Here is a 21398-nt window from a genome sequence, read left to right as displayed (position 1 = left end):
TTAATAAACATGTATAATATATATTTTTACAAGAAATTGAAAATCTCGTTTCCATTTTTTTTATTTTTTTTGGGAATTATCATTTATCTTGTATCGCGAATCTCAAGTAATAAATGTGGAAACATGCCTGTTTGCATTATAATGATCAGTGCCAGATTTATAAATTATAGAATTTTAAAGATGACAAATTTTTAAAACTTGAAAATAGAAGATAATAAAAGAGACAACTCGTTGCCTCTCTCTCTCTCTCTCTCTCTCTCTGTCTCTCTGTCTCTCTGTCTCTCTCTCCGTCTCTGTCTCTCTTTCTCTTATTATATAAAGGTGTTTTAAAAAGAGCAAAAAATTATCCGTGTGCTAGAAATTTTTAATTTTTGCGCGTGTCCCTTAATATTTTGAATCTACCTTATATAATATCGTTCTAAATAAACGATTAATGCGCCAAGTAAAGGACAAATTAAAAAAAAAATTGGCCCTATTATAAAAATTATTATTCCGTTCAATTTGTATATACAATTATATCAATTAAATCGCTTATTTTCGATCTATTGAAAATAGGTGTAGAGAAGCGATGCTTGAAGAAGAGAAAAAAATGGATCGCACTAATCGCGCGCTATTTATCAATCGCGAAAAGTGTTTTAACAAATTTATGTTACGCGCTTGTATCGTATGATATGAATACCTAATTATTTATAATCACACACTCGACAACTCTGCAATGCACACGCATATACGCGCGTATATATAGATGTATTTAAGAAAATTGGTAGCTCTTTTAAACACATCGCGGACACACGCGATTATTAAAAGTTGCGCAAACATGCAAGATGATGCTCGATATTAGAGACTATTTATCGTTAATCTTTTTTTCGACGCCTAGATGTTCACTAGATGTAAAAAAAAAAAGAAAAGCGAAATTCTTATTCGCTTCTGTTATATTTATTTTATATTTTACATTTACATCGTGCTATTAGATTGATTTACGCATCTCTCATATGACACGAGCGATAACATGTAATGTATTAATTACAAGGGGAAGAACACTAGTTTTATATATATATATATATATATATATATATATATATATATATACATGTAAATGACACATGTGCTTTAGCTAGATTATAACTGACAATGAGATATAGATTTTGGACTGGATTATAGAGGATTGATATATAATATACATGTTTTTTCACGAATAATATGAGATCCTTCACACACAATCACTCGCAATACGAATAGTAAATGTTGCGATAAAAGAAAAAACGAGGAAAAAGGGGAAAATGATGCAATCGGCGAGCGCAAACCGCGCTTTGTCGAACACCACTAAGATTTTGAATTTTTACAGAAAGATTCGAGTTGGAGTGCAATTGATACGTGTAGTACAATTATTTGAGCTCTGATGTACGTATATTTTAGTGATTTCTCTCATTTTGAAATATATATATATAATTGGAATAAAAAATTCTGGTGTCAAGAATCGCATAGATTTTATTATTACAGTTTGTATGAAAATTTCTTTTTCTTACGAGAAAAAGGATTCCCTGACTTTGTGTTAATTTATTATTATAAACGATAAAGTATAATAATACAATACAGTACTATTATATTACTGCGCGGTTAGTTTAGAGACGATATAGAAATAAATTGTGTGTGTGTGGTATATGTGTGTATGAATTATATATATGTATATATATACTATATATATATATATATAAAATTCAAAGCAAAGATAGTGTAAATCCGTATAATAAATCATGTAAAAATGAAAACTCATGTGTGTCATAGACCTTGCGTGCAGTAAACTTGTACAATGCACATCGAGTATAAAAGTCACGTCTCTTATTCGTGAACACTTGATAAAAGCTGATTAATTAATAAATGTTAACAATATCATTGGATAACAATCGTCTTGTATTTTTTTCTTTTAAGATTTTAAATAATATTAAATTCTTTTAATTTTTTCTTGATAAAAATATTAAACAAAAATATAAAACATTGCAAAAACTTTTTATTGTTTAAAGTACTAGAATGTTCGAACTTTTAATTAATGATAAGACTGCGATGTAGAAATAAAATTATGAATTCCGTATATATATATATGTATATATACATACACACACACACACACACACACAATTGCACCTCTAGTACAAATACTTGAACATCGTGTATACAAAATATAAACTTGCAAAAATTTTTCTTGTTATTGCGTCACAGCAGAGTAAATACGCGGAAATGTGGTCTAATTTCTACATTAACAAGATATATGCGTAGACTAGAGAGAGAACATTAGAGAGAAAGAGAGATTATGTTAAATTACCATATTCTCTCAATCTTGTTTCTATATAACATTCGTTATACGCGAAATTGAAATTCCTCTAAATTCGCAAAATTGAAATCGCAATTCAAATTGCTATATATATATATATATATATATATAGTATATGTAATTGTATTACAAAAAACACAAGAATTTTTTTCAAAGCGAGTTCTATCGTGTTTTTTTTTTTGAAGTGGTATATTATGAAAGATGATCTCTGATTATATAAATATACAATTCTAATTCTTCATTATTAATCTTATCATAATTACACGTACCAAAATTAATAGCTACCTTTCACACACAATGTGTGGCTTCCACAAATATTATACTCTTCTTTTTTTAAAAATTAATAACTAATATAACATTTTTGAGCTTTGAGTCGAAGAGTATGTAAATTTTGCTCATACGTTACACCATCAAAGCTGTGGTTTCGTTTGAATAACGATGTATATTCGATAAAAAGGAAAGCAAAGTAATCGTATAAAAAATTTTTCACTCAATAAATAGAATATTTTTTTTCACTCTAATGACTAGCGTATCAATTGTATAAAGCGTATATTCAATGGTTTGCATCATTTTAGATATATCTCAATATGTATCTAAATGTTTACAAAGATATTTTTGCTTACAAAGACTTTTTTTTAAATTACTAACAAAATTGTTTTATATCTCCGCTTATATATATATTCCTTTGAAGAAATAATCCTTGTGTTTTTACAAGATCGTATACGCACACATATACATATATAAGAATAAAAGGTGCCATAATCTTGTTACGACTGACACAATTACGTCATTTTTTGAAAATTTATCACCAAGATGGAGAAGGATACCGGAGAAAAAATAATTTTAGCTTCACTCGGGATCAGTTTCCGCTTCATTAATCGGCAATACCACAACAGAACCAGCAGCTGCTAATTTAGCTTTGTACGCCTCCGGTTCGAACCAGCGAATCGGTGCCTGCCAATAGAAAAATCAATCTTTCAGATTGCCACACGATGTACATATATCGATATGAATAAGATGATATCATTTATATCTTACCTTATTATATACATTACAAGCAGCATGCTTCGATTCTTTTAAAAAGCCGAATAATGTTAATTGAATTACTTACACGAATAAGGCATGCAGACAATAAAATTACACATTCGAGCGTAGTTTATACAATGCTTTTTTTATTAACTAGCCACGAATATAAAATGTGCGTGTGTATATACACATTTTAATGTATTTAATTATCGTGTATAATGTATTTAAAAATTTTGATAAACAAAGTTTTACTCGTTTTTATCGTCTAAACAGATTGTAATATTTCTGATTTAAATTTTGCAAATGCACAAGTATATATTTATAGTATATTTTTAAACAAGCATGCTACATTGGGAAGCATTCTATGAACTACGTTTTTCTTGTTTACAAGGAAATATGGAGCAAGATTTGACAAATTTTGCAATATGCATTTATTAATACAGCGTGTGTAAGTTTGACATACATTATTTTTATTAATTTAGTCTTATTAGCCTCTTGTATATATAACATTCTTATATAAATAAAATAATATTTCTCATTTTTTTCTAAATAATGTTACAAATGTTTTAACCATGTTTGAAAGTAAAAGAAAAAAAAAAAAAAAAAAAAGAATGATGAGAGAGGAAGAATGAACATAAAATAATATTTTATAATAATATAAACAATATAATGTAACAATATAAAACATATTTTAAAAACATGTATCGTAGCGCATATATTTCTAGACTCGAGATATAGGAACACAGACTTTTTCTCGAAGAATATAACATATTGTAGAAAAAACTTTATATGCAACAAATAATAGACATAATCTCTATTTTATGTAACATTAATTAATGGGTTTAATCTCGATTAACTCTCGAGTTGAATATAAGTGCCAAATTTTTCTCCTAAATCACATCTTGTACGAGTATAGCCGCGATTTTCTCTTTTCGATTTTTCTTTATTCTCCGTGTTAACTGTTTCCCTCTTAAAGATTGATTTTCTTTTAGATTCTTACTATTCCGCCACTACTCGCATTTGCATTAATAGAATGAGAAGACGAGTGTGTGAGAGACGGAACACGTAACAATTATATTCCGTGATCGAAGAGTGTGGAAACTAGAGAAAAATCTCGCTCGACTTTAATGACTCTACAAACTCGGCTCTATGTTCGGTCCATTAAATTCTCGCTCATAATACGCGCAGTCTTTTGTCAAGTAAATCCTAAGCGCGTCGAAATAAATATCATAATTCACTCGTAATATCTTTGGTATTGATTTTTAGAAATTTTTTAACTTCTTGTTATTGCAAAGAATTTCTAAGTTTTACTTAACATGTCACGTATGTTGCGAAGAGGCTGCTATATATGCTTCTTCGATACAAGACGCGAAATGATTATCGAGATTCGCACGTTTATAATAATATCCACTTTAGATTCTCACTCGTGTTAATTACTTATTTTTAGTAATCAGTTATCGAACAAGAACAGATTTCTATTCTTGTCCAGTCTATGAGCGTGCGTGTTAAAAAATACCGTAATAATTACATTCATATCATCACATTCTTGAAAACACTGATTCATTCTTGGCAAAAGGTTCATATTTATAGCAAGTATTATATATGTATATATTATTAAACTGCAGCATTGCAGGGAAGAATAATACGGAAGGTGTTGCATATGTGATTAGCGTTCTTGTCACATAACGGTACCTTACGAACTATATTAGGACATTCCTTTTGTATGCGCGCCCAATCGGCAGGAGGCCGCTTCGCATATGGACCTGTCGCGCAAAGCAACAGAAACTCGTACGTAAGTTCTCTCGCTTCTGGAACTTGATAATGAAATAGAATTAAGTCGATAAAACTATTGTATAATTACAAATAATTAATAGAATTTTGTTTTGAATTATATATTTAATATAAAATCAAATTTTGTATACTTTGGCGAAAATGTAGAAAGTAATGAAACGCAACCAAATATATAAATCGTATAAACGCGCGCGTCGAGCGGCGTTTTCTTGTTTAGAATTCTTTTTAATAAAATAAAGATTATACAATTTTTATTAAATTATTACAACCACACTAGATCATATATATAATCTATGTTAAAAGATATAACAATACTGGATAATTTTTTAGATATATGAATACCTTGTAGAGTCTTGGAGTATTGTTCTTCCAAGATCGGACGAGACTTGTAAGTTTCTTCGCTTTCCGAAGAGGTTGCGGCACTGTCTAGGCTTAATTCTCGACCTAGAGAAGAAGAAGCATTCACGTTGTCCAACGGCAACGGTGTACAACGGGGAATATTGGAGGAGGCGGTGGTTACGGTGGAGAAGCTGGGCTCATCTTCGTAGTTGAAGTATTCTATCCCGCTGGTAAAGTTCTCGGAGTCGCCCAAAAAGTGTTCATCCAGTACCAGTTTCGCCGTCTATAAACACAAATTATCATCCCCATCATCATTCAGATCCCGGATATTAAGATTTTCATTAGCTATTCAAAAATCAAACAAGTTATACATGAATAAAAGTAGATGGAAACTGAATGAATAGAGAATTCAAGTAGAAGAAATAGAATTAGAGAGATATAATTTTAAAAAATGCACTTTTTTAATACAATGAAATTGATAAGCAGTGATAAATAGTTGAGTTAATAACTGATAGATGTATTGATTCAGAATTTATGGTCATTTTATTACCCTAACGAGATCGAGATTGCAGCCAGTAATTTTGAGCGACTGGTTACCAACGGTAACCGTGTACTTGTATTCGCCTATACTGGCATCATTGGTGGAGAAACTGTGTAGAAGAGCAGACGAACGTAGACTCGAGTTGTGTCGCAGTCGATTGCTTTCGTCCGAAGCGCTACTGTTGAGCGAGGAGCTAGAACCACCCATGGCTCCCTTCTCGCCGCCAGAACTGCTCTGCTCCAGTCTCACTGGAGATGCATTTCGTTGTATCGTATCTTTTATTAAATCCTTCGCGTAACTGCCAGAAAAAAAAAACAAAACAAACGTATCGCTTATAATTTCTTAAAACAGATTTAGGTTTATATATAATTACTTGGAGATATTAAACAATTTATTTAAACATACTGAATCTTGTCCTCGGACGTTCCCGTGATTTGGACAAGTCGTTCTTTAGCTCCAGGGTTTACTAGGAATCAAAATATCTAGTTACGAGTAATCATCTCTCTTATTAATATTAATATTCATAAAAATTAAAAATTATGTGCGATTGTTAAGACCTTTTACACAAGTCAATGATCCAGAGTTAAACGAGATGTAATATTAAATATTATTATTAAGACATATTGCCAAGCAAGATAATTAAAAATATATAAAATACATTAACAATAATTTAAAAATTTCTCGTGTTATTTTATATATATATATATATATATATATATATATATATACTTTATAGTCAAGATAGAAGATAAACAAAAAATGTTTTGGTCGTGCGAGTTATCTGATATATTAATAAAAATGCGTTTAAACAAGTTAATTCAATGCAAACTTTTTTATCTGTGTGAAACCTGTGGTGTGTGATCAATCGATTAATCTGATTCATGTTAATAATAACTGATAACGTGTAAAATATGCTTATTCCAGTTTTTAAAGCTGCGAATGCAACGCATGATATTTATACATTTCATTCACCGAGCTATTAAATAAGAGATGCATTCCACGATATAACTCGTGTGTAAGAATTATACAAGACATTTTATATATCGTGTATATTATATATTAGAAAAGAAATTCTATTTTTTGACAGCTGACAAAAAAAAAAAAAAAATAGATCAACCTAATATGTGTGTATTTTGAAATGTAGTTTCTTTGTCATTACATGGAAAAAAGTTGACGTATTTTGCGTTTTACAATTAGTAGGTTCTACTAGCAAAACTAACACTATTTACTCAAAAGTAGCCCAATCACTGTGGTTAAATTGTAACAGCATCTTCATGCACAAATTAAGAATTTGTTAAAAAAATTGCAATTTTTTATCACATATATATATGTGTGTGTGTTTGTACGCATAGTTTAACAATTGTCAGTATAACAAATTTCTCAGTATAAAACTCAATGCTCCTGAATGAAAGAGAAATAGAGAAGTGTTTTTATAACTCGAGGGGCTTTGTTCGATCGATTAATATAGTTCTTGCTATGCATGAGCACAAAATGCTGCGACAAGCCATTGGCGATTCATTCATTGCTGTTTACCTCGCTGGAAGGAGATGATTGTCTGGCTGAGCTCTTCTATCATGTGAACCCGACGCCCTTTTATTCCCATCACTGTATTTTCGTCCAAATTATTTAACAACAGAACAAACAACGGACAACCGGAAAAATCTCTAAATGTCTATTTCGAGGATGAATGATTTCGCTTTACATAAAAATTAGATTGTCGATTCCAACTGTTTGTATAAAAATTTGTATAAATCCTTGCTGATTATTAAGATGTTACTAGAGATACTCTGTCAATAACTTGGAAATATTCTATTACTAATAAAAGGATCCATGTCTGAATCATATAAACAGTATTCTAATATACATGTGAGAATCATATAAAGCCTCTACTTGAATCAGTGGAACTTTTATACAATATATTATATATACAAGTAAATTAATTTACCTTTTCCCGAGTCACTATTGCGAATGACGACTTCGTCTTTGCAATAATTTTTCCCCGGTATGCGCGTAGGTTTCGTGAATTTTCCGCTATTCTTGATCACTTCACCAGGTCCCAAAATCGGCACCAAAGTCGGTGAAGTTATCGCCAATAAAGGAGACGACAGAGAGTTGGTAGGTGTATCGGGAACTGCCTCGGTCTGCTAATGAAATGTTAAATTATTCGATCTAATGTTAAATTACTAGAATAAAATTAATCTAATCGTGCTTTATTAATTTTTCTCTTATAAATGTACGGTTCACATTATACAAATCGCAACGTTGAGAATAAAAATAGAAATAATGATAAAAATTTTACTTTAATAATGGTAATTGTAAACACAATTCTTGGACATGTCTAGTATCAAGTTTCTCGAGGTTTCTCAAGAACGCCTGTCCGAGTAAATTTTGTTCGTGTTATCAGCAAATTTGATTTTTTTTATATCTCTACTTTTTATGTTTGACATCTTAATATAATAATTTGAAGAAATTTATAAATTAAAAGTGAAGGTTTTACATACATTGTCTAGATGTGACAACTTTTGCATATAATACACGTCCATCGAATCCGTATGACGCCATTGTTTTGCTCTTAATTCGATGAGTTCCAGCAGATGAACCCTGGTCGTTAGATCTAATCTATCGTCCTGGCTCCCATTTCTGATCGCCACAAAAGCTCGATCTAGCTGGTCTGAAAAAATTAATAATCGATGATAAAGCCAATTCTGGAAAATTAAAATAATAATTATAACTGTTTTACTATTGTTTTTCTGCTTTTTATAAAATAATGATTAACAAGATAAAGCTAAGCAATAAATTGGAAGAAATTTCATTATTTGTCAAAAAATTTCATCCTAAATCTTACAATTTCTTTCTACAACTAGTATTCTTTTTTTCAATAATAATAATTTGTAGCTACACTAGATATTCTAGACGCATCAGTTTTAATGCTTTTATCGATATTTGGCAGTGTCTAATTGTATCGAAACAAGAATTAATGATGATATATATACATTTATTATATATATCTATTTATATTTATACTAGTAAATAAATATTAACAGAAATGTACACATATTTTGGGATATAGACAGTAAAACATGAAAGAAATTATAATTATATTTGTTACTTGATTAAATTATCAATTATTTATAATAGAAAAAACAATAGAGTAACATTTAATTAAGTACAGATAAAATTTTTCATTGAATTTCATATAAAAAAAAATCAACCATTAAATTAAATGAACAAAATTTTTTTAAACAAGTCTTTTAATATACAAGAGATTATTTACCTTTGTAAATAGCTTCTAATTCATTGGCATAAAGTTTCAGATGACTACACATAGAGATCACATTCATTTGCAGTGTTCGGTCATGGAAGCCATTGGTCAGTTGCATCGCAACATTGTCGATCAAGGACACTATATCCTCTACTGAAAGATCAGAAAGAGAAATAAAAAAATAGATCATTGTTTATTTAATTTGAGAAAAAACAAATTGTTTCATACACAAATGTGCACACAAAAAGAACATTACGTGTATTTATAATAAATTATACAAGAAAAAGTAATTATATTCTTGTATGAATATTCAGAGTCATAAAAGACTAGAAATTTTACTCGACAGAAAAATAAATGACGGAAAATTTACCAGTCGTGATCCGCCCATCGACGGTCGAGTTACGTTGGTTAAGCTTAAGTGGTCGTGGTTTTTCAAGCTTCTTTACATTCCTAGCTCTGTTCAATTGTGCGGTAGCCATATTATAATCTTGCAATAAGAATATTATATATTAAATAATGAAATGCGATCTAAATTATTAAACTATTTATAAAATAACTTGGAAAAATTAACATGTATTGATATTTAATTAGTATATTATTTAAGTGAGAAATATATAATACTTTTAATAATATAATATCATTATGATGTTTTCTATTTGATATAACTGTTATAAAGTATTGTAAAGTCTAAATTGAATTTTTGTTTTGGAATTAATGTGTCGTGCTAGAATACTGTTTTCATATTATATATATATATATATAGTATACATGTAGCTGCTTCTTTCATCTATACTTGATTTCTTGCAAACTTTCCGCGCTTTCCAAGCAACAAAATTTATTAGTAACGGAGAAAAAATTTTTTCTGACGTTTATTTCGCGTTATGCACATGTACACATGCACAAATATATACATTAATAAACGCATTGATGTGTCAAACAAATTATATATCAATAAAAAAAATTCTTCCTCAAAGTTCGAGATATGTTAAGGTCGAACGAAAAACCTGCACAAGTTGCAAATAAACGGCGCATTTTCGCGATATAGAAATGAAGATATCACGATAAGATACTAAATTTAGCAATCGCGTTATCGCGTTTCGACGTACCTTTCGCGAAATTTACCACTTTGTCGGCCGTGCAAACAGATCAACGACACTGAACGATACATAGATCGTCCAACTGGGAATGTAAGGCTACGTCCATCGACATGGAGCATGGACTGCGCCATCCGTCCTAAAAGAAATGGTCGTCACAAGTGAGAGAGATGGAACGCGAAGACGGCCATTTTCTATCCTTCTCTGTTGAATACCATCACAAACGATAGAAAGAGATGGAGATATGGCTGTCTTCATGCTCTATCTCTCTCACTTGTGACGACCAATTCTTTTAAGGTGCCTTTTCATGGTGACGCCATAGACATGATAAATATAGACTGCGCGTTCCCTACCTTTCCCTTGTTTGGGCACCGTGAAACCCCAGTATATATAGGAGCGCAACTCTCTGTCGGCACCTTGCATGTTAGCGTGGACGAAAATTAACTAGACATGCGCGAGCGAGGTATGTAACCAATCATGGCATGCTCTTCCGTCTCACTTGCTCTTTTCTATTATAACTTTTTCTCTCTCTCTCTCTCTCTCTCTCTCTCTCTCACTCTCTTAATCTCATTATATACACTAGATAGTATATAAATGAATAAGTACAGTATATGTATGTACAGTATATGTCAGTTGCTTTATCCAATATAGTGTATGTACAAGAAGACAAAGAGAGAGAGAAAATATAATAAGGAAGAACAAGTGAGACGGAAGAGCACTACCGTGATTGGTTACGTACCTCGCTCGCGCATGTGCAGTTTATTTTCGTCCACGCAGAAATTGCCAGAGTTGCGCCAGAGAGAAACATGAGAGCGGCTACCGCGATTCAGCAGACTAAGGCCGGTATTCATAGTCCGTTCTTATATTTAAGATCGTCTTAAGATCTCGTTTAACCAATCAAATGCTCGCATAGCATCTCTTGATTGGTTGAATGAGATCTTAAGACGATCTTAAATATAAGAACGGACTATGAATACCGGCCTATGGCTCTGTAAGGCCGGTATTCATAGTCCGATCTTATATTTAAGATCATCTTAAGTCTGGTCAGAGGTTGACTTAAGATCCCATTCAACCAATCAAATGGCTGCATAGCATCTCAAGCTCGGACTTAAGACGATCTTAAATATAAGATCGGACTATGAATACCGGCCTAAGAGCAGGTATAATCGTCCGCCATTTTTCTTCCAACCGTATGTAAAGGTGCCTTTTCATGCTGACGCTCGACGCTCATTTTTAGCGTCAAAAGACGTCACGTGACCAAAATTGACGAATTGGTATCTTTATTTTTGGTCACGTGACGTCTTCTGACGCTAAAGGTGCCTTTTCATGCTGACGTTCGACGCTCATTTTACGCTCAAATGCTCGCATAGCATCTCTTGATTGGTTGAACGAGATCTTAAGACGATCTTAAATATAAGAACGGACTATGAATACCGGCCTTACAGAGCCTTAAGCAGACGCGTGTACTAATGCGCCCCCTGAGAAAGTGGACACGAACTAGGTCGTTACGCTCGGTCAATAGCGTGGTAAATGGTTCGAATCCGTGATATGGTCATGTCCCAACTAGTCGGATATGAACCGAGTTGAGAACCTGACAGACGAGTCAGACAAGGACCAACAATTTATCGCTCTGGCCTTGTCTCACCGACCATAAGCATCTCGTGGACTCGTGCGGCGGCAGGCACGAGATTTCGCCTCTCGCGCATAGCGTTCCAAGTAATTCGAGAAGGACAAGTTTTTATGATGTTAAACTTGCGGCAATATATAAATTATTTGATATATTAAATATAACGTGTTGAATCACAAGGTTGAATAAAAATTATATCCAGTTTCCCGAGTAGATTAAAATTTTTGTTTTTTGAAAGCGCAAATTAAAAGGATTGTTGAATACTTGTTTTATATGAATAAATGATCTAATTTGCATAAATAATACGCAAGTTCTTGTCGTGTTTGTTTCGTCGTCCACGTCGATGATTCGAGTCGCGTTATAGGCGGGGGAAGGGGCTCCGCCCCTTCCCCCTGCACCCCCATCCCCGCCGTGCCACAGAGTACTGGGGGGCTTCGCCCCCAACCCCCGTCGGGGGGGGGCGAGCCCTCCCGACCCCACCGCCTGGACCCGCGCGCGCAACCGAGTGCGACGGACAGGCACGTGCGCATACACGCCGACAGACTGTCATCCCAGCAATTACACGTAATACTAGTGTATATACAAGCATGGAATCCTAGTAAGAATCCCAGTTACAAGAATCTGATCCAATCAAGTTTTCACTAGTACGAGTCGAAATATTTGACATTCCTCCCATTTTCCATCTAGAGAGACGACTCTTTTTTTTTTTTTTTTTTTTTTTTTTTTTTTTTTTTTTCTACAGCTCTGTCAATGTGAATATCCGTCTAGTTCTTGTACACGCACACGCACGCACGCACGCACGCACACACACGGGCACGCCAACAACTGTCGAGCGAGATCGAGATCGAGATCGAGATCGAGATCGAGAGAGAGAGAGAGAGAGAGAGAGAGAGAGAGAGAGAGAGAGAGAGAGAGAGCGAGCGAGGATGGCGCGCGCACGCATCCGCGATGGGAGGGTGGTGGGGATTATATATACGAGGCAAGGTCGCGCGGCAGCCCCAGTCGTTCCTCGGCAGCAGCAACGACGACACGAGGACGACGACAAGGACGACCCCCACCACCACCACCACCACCACCACCACTACCACCACCACCACCACTACCACCACCACCACCACTCGACCATCATCCCCCCACCACCCCGCTCGACACTCGGAGGACGGCGAGACTCGTGACGGGTCGCCGTACGTCACAAGCCCCACCACCACCGCCACCCCCTCTCCGGCAATCCGATACTTTGGCTCTTGACCCAACATTTTGGTTAAGAGCCTAAACTGACCTGACCATTTTATTTTCAAAAATTGCAAACCGGGTGTCTGGGAAATGCGCACACGCACACTAACCTTTTTATTTCTAGAAATTGCAATACCGCGTGTCTGGGAAATGCGCACACGCACACTAGCCTTTTTATTTCTAGAAATAGCAATACCGCGTGTCTGGGAAATGCACAGCCCTTTTATTTCTAGAAATTGCAATACCGCGTGTCTGGGAAATGCGCGCACGCACACACACTGGACTCGGGGTTACGCACACTTGGGGGTTGGGGGGCCAAGCCCCTCAGTACGCGCAACGGGCGCAGTCGAGGAGGGGGGTGCAGGGGGGATCCAATCCTGCGCCAGCGTCTGTTACAGCAACCCCGACACCATGTATTCACGAATCTGTTGCTCGATTAAATTTTAATTTGCAACTAGAAGGCATGTACAAGTTACGGGGGATTCATTAGGCGAGCATTTATAAATTGACAAGACTTGCAATTTTATTAGAATGAAAAGAGAGAATTGGCCCCGGAGCCCCCCGTTAGCCGTCCATTATTTTGGACGTTGCCCGATCGTCACCACGCCGAGGTGGGGTCGGCACTCGAGTGTTGAACTCGCGTGAGAATCTTGTCTAGTGTACTTGTGTGTGTGTGTGTCAGTGTACGTGTCTCGTGTCGATATATCAACATTCATAAATCGTTGGTTATTTCAAAGAGCGCCCAGTGCGTTAATAGACTTGTCTGCTTGAAATTGCCGAGTCGTGAATTGCCCGCACCGACCCGATAAATTCGATCGACCAAGTCTTGGAATGAATATCGAATGATCGATCGAGATGCGTCTCGCGCAAGCTTGGCCGTATCGATATCAGATTATCTTGTCGCATACGATGGGCGTGATGCAGGAGGGGATCATGTCGATCCGAGTCGAGAAGCAAATGTTTGATATTATCCTCGGTCTTGATCTTTCACTCGCTGTTATTACCGATTGCGGCTCTGGACTAGAACGAGTCGCCGTGTCGATATGCCGCTTGATACGCCGCTGGTGGACGGCTGTGCTAGTCTGGTACAAGGGTGGTACTTTTGTGTTTGTGTGTTGGACGTGGTAACTCGAGAGTTTGGCTCGGAATGCATGACCTCTTGTTCGGCGAGTGGGTCGCGTACCAATTTGACATGTGGCATCATTTTGCCTTTATACTGGTTCGCTGACTACGACAAGTTTGGTCCGCGAATCGCCTAGTATGCGAACAAGAGGCCCAGCTTTGATCGACTCCTTTTCGTTCGGTCCTCTTGCCTCTCTTGGTTCGACAGGTCGTTTGACCGGTCGACCACTTGTGCACCTTTAATTTTTTTTTTTTTTTTTTTTTTTTTTTTTTATTTTTTCTTTTATTCGGGCAGCACAAGGCTCGGTAGGCTGATTCGTGTCCGAGTGAACGCCGGATGACACGTCCGAGAATGCTCTTGTTCCGATGCGGATAAACTAGCGCGCGTTCGGCTAGTTTTTTTTTTTTTTTTTTTTTTTTTCTCGACCGATGACAAGGTATGATTGTTACCGTCGGCCGTGCGTTTCGGCACTCGGCTAATTGTCACGACGGCCCAACATTCCGACTTAACGTTTTCTATTAGGAATCGAGTCAAGACTTGCGCGCGCATCTAGGTCGTCGACAAGATCTGTTGAGGCTTGTGCGAGATCATTTGGACGGATGGTAACGCCAAGCTACAAGGACTAGTGTGCGAATCCAGTTTTTTAGCTGCCGCTTATCCATACATTTATTATCGCCTTGACGCCCATGCACCCGACGTGTCACCGGTGATGCGTCGCGCAAATTCGTCCGCCGTTCAAGCGCCGTAATAATCGAAGATTGTAACTTGGCGTGCCGTCTACACAAGTCCTTGTTGTCTCGGCCAAGATGATAGATTCGAGTGCCGTAACTCGAGAGATATTGCGCGTATCGTTATTTGATATTTTACGGGTTCATCCAAGGAATCGAGTTTCCACTGATATGAATAACGTACCATACATTTCACGACGGCGGCAATTTGCGCAGGAAATTTACAAGTGGATAAATCAAATTTATGAACGGCGCCATCTTCTTCTTCTTCTCCCTCGCTCAGAGGACGTACATCTGTTAGACCGCTTTCCGTGGTGGCATCAGGCGGTTGAACATATTCCGTCGTGTACGAACTTGTGTGCTGTAATTGTACAAGGCGTTTTTGCAATGCACACAAGTAACATGATCCTATACATGGATCGAACACGTGGAGCGATCAGTGCGGACGAACGTACATGACAGGTACGATGATTATTAAACGTGTCCATTTTCGTTACATGGGTCTACGAGTCTGCGTCGCGTCCCATGAGACGGTCCGATACCACCTGCCGATTCGTCATTCGCGACATGAGGCGAGCTCGTTGGATCCTTGTTGCGAGATGGCAGGATTCATTGTCGTCTCATGTCTTAGTCTCTTGCATACTGGAAACGATGGACTGTTGACAGACGAGGGAATCAATGATCAGGGAGAACCTCCACGAAACCCAGAACTTGGGTCAGTCTGACATGCTGGCGTATCGAGTAGGACAAGAGGTTGAGCGCGTCCTGTCGCGCCCCAGTCACGCATCTTGTGTTTGTTCTCGCGTCATTCATATATTGAGAAACATGCGACCGAGTATCGACTCGTGTAGCGCGTCTCCACCGTTTACGGGACGGGCCATCTTGGCTTGGGCCGCCTTGTATACCTGCACTCGAGTCGAGCGTGGTTCGTTACGCAATTGGCACCATTTAAAAAAGAATCACACTAGTGGGTCTTTCAACAAGGCGACGTTGAAACGTTCCAACCTTGCGCGTATCAATTTGCCGTTTGGAGGAGGTTGGATAGACTAGGAGGACAGGTCTTGTCCAATCGGGAAAAAGATCCAGTCGTCGTCTTGGCACGCCAGATTGTCGGCTCTCGCGATACTTTTCAATGTCTGTATGTGGATGGTCCAATTGGACGATTGACGTCAACTAGTCCAAGACTGCTTGGCGTCGCGCGTAATCCGTGCTGGCACATGTATGATCGGAGGTATCGCATCCCGCTCAGCTTGCTCGATCACGTCCTTGTTAAAATCTCCGAGATGTTATCCACATAGGTCTGCCGCTCGTTTCTCGGTAGGTATCATGTAGGAACAGTAAGGTTGAAACGTGACATGTGGCAAACCGGACATGCTGGTGACACTGGCACTAGGCATTCGTCGAGGAGCCGCAACGATTAGAACGGTCCTGATACATTTTCGGTAGGACGTCGAGATTTTGCCAGCTACTTAGTCATTGCTCTTGGGCTCCAAATGTCCTACTAGTTGGGATTTATTTTCAAGAGCATGTATAAAGGTACCTTGTTCAAGGTAACCAATTTGATCTCGTACAATTTGGCGTCTTTTTCACATCTAGATCCGTTCGCCACAAACTTGGGCCTGCGGACCTTGCGTATCGTATCTTCTCAAGTAACATGCTAGTTTATTATAACATGGCATTTATCTTGATCTCTTGCTCTCTCTCTCTCTCTCTCTCTCCTCACTTGATCCGTTTTGCTCGCGCTTGAGCTATTGATTTCTCGATCGAGAATTCATCAGTTTTCAAGGCGACATTTTCGACAGACGAGTCTATTGTTGATCAAGAAATCCCTTCTTGTGCTACATACGAGTATCGATTTCCGACACACTGCCTTGAAGCCGCAAGAAGAGCGAACACTTTCCATTTATTTCAATTACGATACTAGGGATGATTCCAAATATCTCGCGCTCGTATTTTTCCTTTTTTTTTTTTGCGCAAATGACATGTTGCGAAAGGTAAGACTGCCGTGTTTCGGTTGGATGACACGAGTTAACGATTACTTGAGATAACCTTTGAACGAATACAATGGACACGTCCTCGCAGGCTCGCGCCCTATATCCCCCCGTGTCCTCGTCGAAATCTCGACAGTCGCTGCCCGTCATAGGCGGGGGAAGGGGCTTCGCCCAAGAACTAGACGGATATAACATAGACAGAGCTGTAATAGAGTCGATCTAGATGGAAAATGTATACTGACCACGCGTGATTCTAACCCCAATTTTCAATTATTTTCTAACTCTTTGCAACCTATGGTAACCCTGGCTAACCCTCTCTATCTGTCTTATATTTGTTTCCAACTCTGGCTAACCCTTTCTAACACTCTTCAATTTGTTTCCAAACCTGATATACTTTTTCTAACACTTTCTAGCCTTCTTAAATTTAGTTTTCTATCATTTGTAACTCTTTTTTTCTCCCAACCTAACCATGCAGCCGGAAGTCCAGCTAAAACGGATGCAGGCCGGGGTCTTTAAGATCCCAAAAAGGAAGCCGGAACTGATAACCATCGGGCAACAACCAGACAGCCCAGGACACAACAGGCCAGCAACAGCAGCGAAGGACCAAGGAAAGAGGTCAGACGCTGCAGACTTTTTCTAAGGTAATCATAACTGACAAGCAGTTACCGACAGCCGACGGTCGGTAAGTAACCGACCCAAGGCAAGACACTTAACTCCTCGGAACTTAACAGTTACCGACAAAGGGTAACTTACCGACTAAGAGTGACACACAGTGTCAAGACAAACAAGTTACTGACCGAGCAGGGTCGGTAAACTTACCAACATGGGCAATTAGCATCAACGGTAGTTACCAAGAGGAATATAACCATGTAATACTTAGTTATTATTAATTGTTTAGTTATTAGTAATTATTGCGTTATAATTAAGCGTTTGTTAGACCGTAAGCATTTAGACCTAATAAGCGAAAGACACAACTAGTCATTAAGACGCGTATGCGTGACTTTTAGAACGCGCAGGCGCAAGGAGCTCTCGACGACGCAGAGTGGGAGCTCGAGGATATATAAGGAGAGCCGAGAGAGGACAAGGGGCTCGCACTCTTGCGACACCGGCTCGGAACGACGCATGCAGAGTCACGCGTGCAATAACAAGCAGTTTTTTTTTTTTTTTTTTTTTTTTTTTTTTTTTTTTTTTTTTTTTTTTGATGTCGGTGGGGAATCCTGCATAGGACACCCACCACCTCGGGGGAGCCTTCGAGTAGTGCCGGACTCTTACCGACTAAACCCCACCGGTGGCAACCTAACACTCATAGGGGGACCCCCGGGAACCGCTAACGCATAACTTCCAGGGGTCACCCGAACCATGCTAAACATGGCTAACCCTCTCTATGTGTCTTATATTTGTTTGCAACCCAGGCTAACCCTTTATAACCCTCATCAATTTGTTTTCCAACCCTGGTTAATCTTTTGTAACCCTTTCTAACTTTCTTTAATTTTGTTTCCTACCCTTTGTAACTCTTATTCAACCTAACCCAAGTGTCTCAGAGATATATGAAATTTCAAACTTTCAGGTTCGATCAGGTCAGGTTCGATCAGGTCAGGTTCGATCAGGTCAGGTTCGATCAGGTCAGGTTCGATCAGGTCAGGTTCGATCAGGTCAGGTTCGATCAGGTCAGGTTCGATCAGGTCAGGTTCGATCAGGTCAGGTTCGATCAGGTCAGGTTCGATCAGGTCAGGTTCGATCAGGTCAGGTTCGATCAGGTCAGGTTCGATCAGGTCAGGTTCGATCAGGTCAGGTTCGATCAGGTCAGGTTCGATCAGGTCAGGTTCGATCAGGTCAGGTTCGATCAGGTCAGGTTCGATCAGGTCAGGTTCGATCAGGTCAGGTTCGATCAGGTCAGGTTCGATCAGGTCAGGTTCGATCAGGTCAGGTTCGATCAGGTTAGGTTAGGTTAGGTTAGGTTAGGTTAGGTTAGGTTAGGTTAGGTTAGGTTAGGTTAGGTTAGGTTAGGTTAGGTTAGGTTAGGTTAGGTTAGGTTAGGTTAGGTTAGGTTAGGTTAGGTTAGGTTAGGTTAGGTTAGGTTAGGTTAGGTTAGGTTAGGTTAGGTTAGGTTAGGTTAGGTTAGGTTAGGTTAGGTTAGGTTAGGTTAGGTTAGGTTAGGTTAGGTTAGGTTAGGTTAGGTTAGGTTAGGTTAGGTTAGGTTAGGTTAGGTTAGGTTAGGTTAGGTTAGGTTAGGTTAGGTTAGGTTAGGTTAGGTTAGGTTAGGTTAGGTTAGGTTAGGTTAGGTTAGGTTAGGTTAGGTTAGGTTAGGTTAGGTTAGGTTAGGTTAGGTTAGGTTAGGTTAGGTTAGGTTAGGTTAGGTTAGGTTAGGTTAGGTTAGGTTAGGTTAGGTTAGGTTAGGTTAGGTTAGGTTAGGTTAGGTTAGGTTAGGTTAGGTTAGGTTAGGTTAGGTTAGGTTAGGTTAGGTTAGGTTAGGTTAGGTTAGGTTAGGTTAGGTTAGGTTAGGTTAGGTTAGGTTAGGTTAGGTTAGGTTAGGTTAGGTTAGGTTAGGTTAGGTTAGGTTAGGTTAGGTTAGGTTAGGTTAGGTTAGGTTAGGTTAGGTTAGGTTAGGTTAGGTTAGGTTAGGTTAGGTTAGGTTAGGTTAGGTTAGGTTAGGTTAGGTTAGGTTAGGTTAGGTTAGGTTAGGTTAGGTTAGGTTAGGTTAGGTTAGGTTAGGTTAGGTTAGGTTAGGTTAGGTTAGGTTAGGTTAGGTTAGGTTAGGTTAGGTTAGGTTAGGTTAGGTTAGGTTAGGTTAGGTTAGGTTAGGTTAGGTTAGGTTAGGTTAGGTTAGGTTAGGTTAGGTTAGGTTAGGTTAGGTTAGGTTAGGTTAGGTTAGGTTAGGTTAGGTTAGGTTAGGTTAGGTTAGGTTAGGTTAGGTTAGGTTAGGTTAGGTTAGGTTAGGTTAGGTTAGGTTAGGTTAGGTTAGGTTAGGTTAGGTTAGGTTAGGTTAGGTTAGGTTAGGTTAGGTTAGGTTAGGTTAGGTTAGGTTAGGTTAGGTTAGGTTAGGTTAGGTTAGGTTAGGTTAGGTTAGGTTAGGTTAGGTTAGGTTAGGTTAGGTTAGGTTAGGTTAGGTTAGGTTAGGTTAGGTTAGGTTAGGTTAGGTTAGGTTAGGTTAGGTTAGGTTAGGTTAGGTTAGGTTAGGTTAGGTTAGGTTAGGTTAGGTTAGGTTAGGTTAGGTTAGGTTAGGTTAGGTTAGGTTAGGTTAGGTTAGGTTAGGTTAGGTTAGGTTAGGTTAGGTTAGGTTAGGTTAGGTTAGGTTAGGTTAGGTTAGGTTAGGTTAGGTTAGGTTAGGTTAGGTTAGGTTAGGTTAGGTTAGGTTAGGTTAGGTTAGGTTAGGTTAGGTTAGGTTAGGTTAGGTTAGGTTAGGTTAGGTTAGGTTAGGTTAGGTTAGGTTAGGTTAGGTTAGGTTAGGTTAGGTTAGGTTAGGTTAGGTTAGGTTAGGTTAGGTTAGGTTAGGTTAGGTTAGGTTAGGTTAGGTTAGGTTAGGTTAGGTTAGGTTAGGTTAGGTTAGGTTAGGTTAGGTTAGGTTAGGTTAGGTTAGGTTAGGTTAGGTTAGGTTAGGTTAGGTTAGGTTAGGTTAGGTTAGGTTAGGTTAGGTTAGGTTAGGTTAGGTTAGGTTAGGTTAGGTTAGGTTAGGTTAGGTTAGGTTAGGTTAGGTTAGGTTAGGTTAGGTTAGGTTAGGTTAGGTTAGGTTAGGTTAGGTTAGGTTAGGTTAGGTTAGGTTAGGTTAGGTTAGGTTAGGTTAGGTTAGGTTAGGTTAGGTTAGGTTAGGTTAGGTTAGGTTAGGTTAGGTTAGGTTAGGTTAGGTTAGGTTAGGTTAGGTTAGGTTAGGTTAGGTTAGGTTAGGTTAGGTTAGGTTAGGTTAGGTTAGGTTAGGTTAGGTTAGGTTAGGTTAGGTTAGGTTAGGTTAGGTTAGGTTAGGTTAGGTTAGGTTAGGTTAGGTTAGGTTAGGTTAGGTTAGGTTAGGTTAGGTTAGGTTAGGTTAGGTTAGGTTAGGTTAGGTTAGGTTAGGTTAGGTTAGGTTAGGTTAGGTTAGGTTAGGTTAGGTTAGGTTAGGTTAGGTTAGGTTAGGTTAGGTTAGGTTAGGTTAGGTTAGGTTAGGTTAGGTTAGGTTAGGTTAGGTTAGGTTAGGTTAGGTTAGGTTAGGTTAGGTTAGGTTAGGTTAGGTTAGGTTAGGTTAGGTTAGGTTAGGTTAGGTTAGGTTAGGTTAGGTTAGGTTAGGTTAGGTTAGGTTAGGTTAGGTTAGGTTAGGTTAGGTTAGGTTAGGTTAGGTTAGGT

The 21398-nt window shown here is 37.9% G+C and overlaps 1 protein-coding gene across 4 annotated transcripts; it reads right to left on the bottom strand.

Annotated features, from left to right (window-relative positions):
• Positions 1 to 1377: 1377 nt before the first annotated feature.
• Positions 1378 to 10530, bottom strand: Mxt (Eukaryotic translation initiation factor mextil). Of its 4 annotated transcripts, none has more exons than XM_083054852.1 (11): positions 10395 to 10530; positions 9659 to 9775; positions 9301 to 9441; positions 8528 to 8697; positions 7972 to 8170; positions 7560 to 7631; positions 6432 to 6492; positions 6036 to 6324; positions 5489 to 5768; positions 5048 to 5169; positions 1378 to 3283 (listed from the first exon to the last, which is right to left on the bottom strand). In XM_083054852.1, exons 2-11 carry the CDS (start codon positions 9765 to 9767, stop codon positions 3179 to 3181), a joined length of 1548 nt encoding a protein of 515 aa, XP_082910978.1. In that variant the 5' UTR covers positions 9768 to 9775; positions 10395 to 10530; the 3' UTR covers positions 1378 to 3178. The 4 variants fall into 4 exon arrangements, with proteins under 4 accessions (XP_082910978.1, XP_082910977.1, XP_082910976.1 ...); XM_083054851.1 differs by lacking the exon at positions 10395 to 10530 and adding an exon at positions 10057 to 10363 and having other exon boundaries at positions 7972 to 8167; XM_083054850.1 differs by lacking the exon at positions 10395 to 10530 and adding an exon at positions 10057 to 10361.
• Between the last annotated feature and the right edge of the window lie 10868 nt (positions 10531 to 21398).

This window comes from Prenolepis imparis, unplaced genomic scaffold (genome assembly GCF_030444845.1).
Source record: "Prenolepis imparis isolate NDT839.2.m4 unplaced genomic scaffold, iyPreImpa1.0 SCAF_14, whole genome shotgun sequence".
Classification (NCBI taxonomy): domain Eukaryota; kingdom Metazoa; phylum Arthropoda; class Insecta; order Hymenoptera; family Formicidae; genus Prenolepis; species Prenolepis imparis.
The sequence above is the reverse complement of the archived record's forward strand: the minus strand, read 5'-3'. Positions and strand labels throughout refer to the sequence as shown.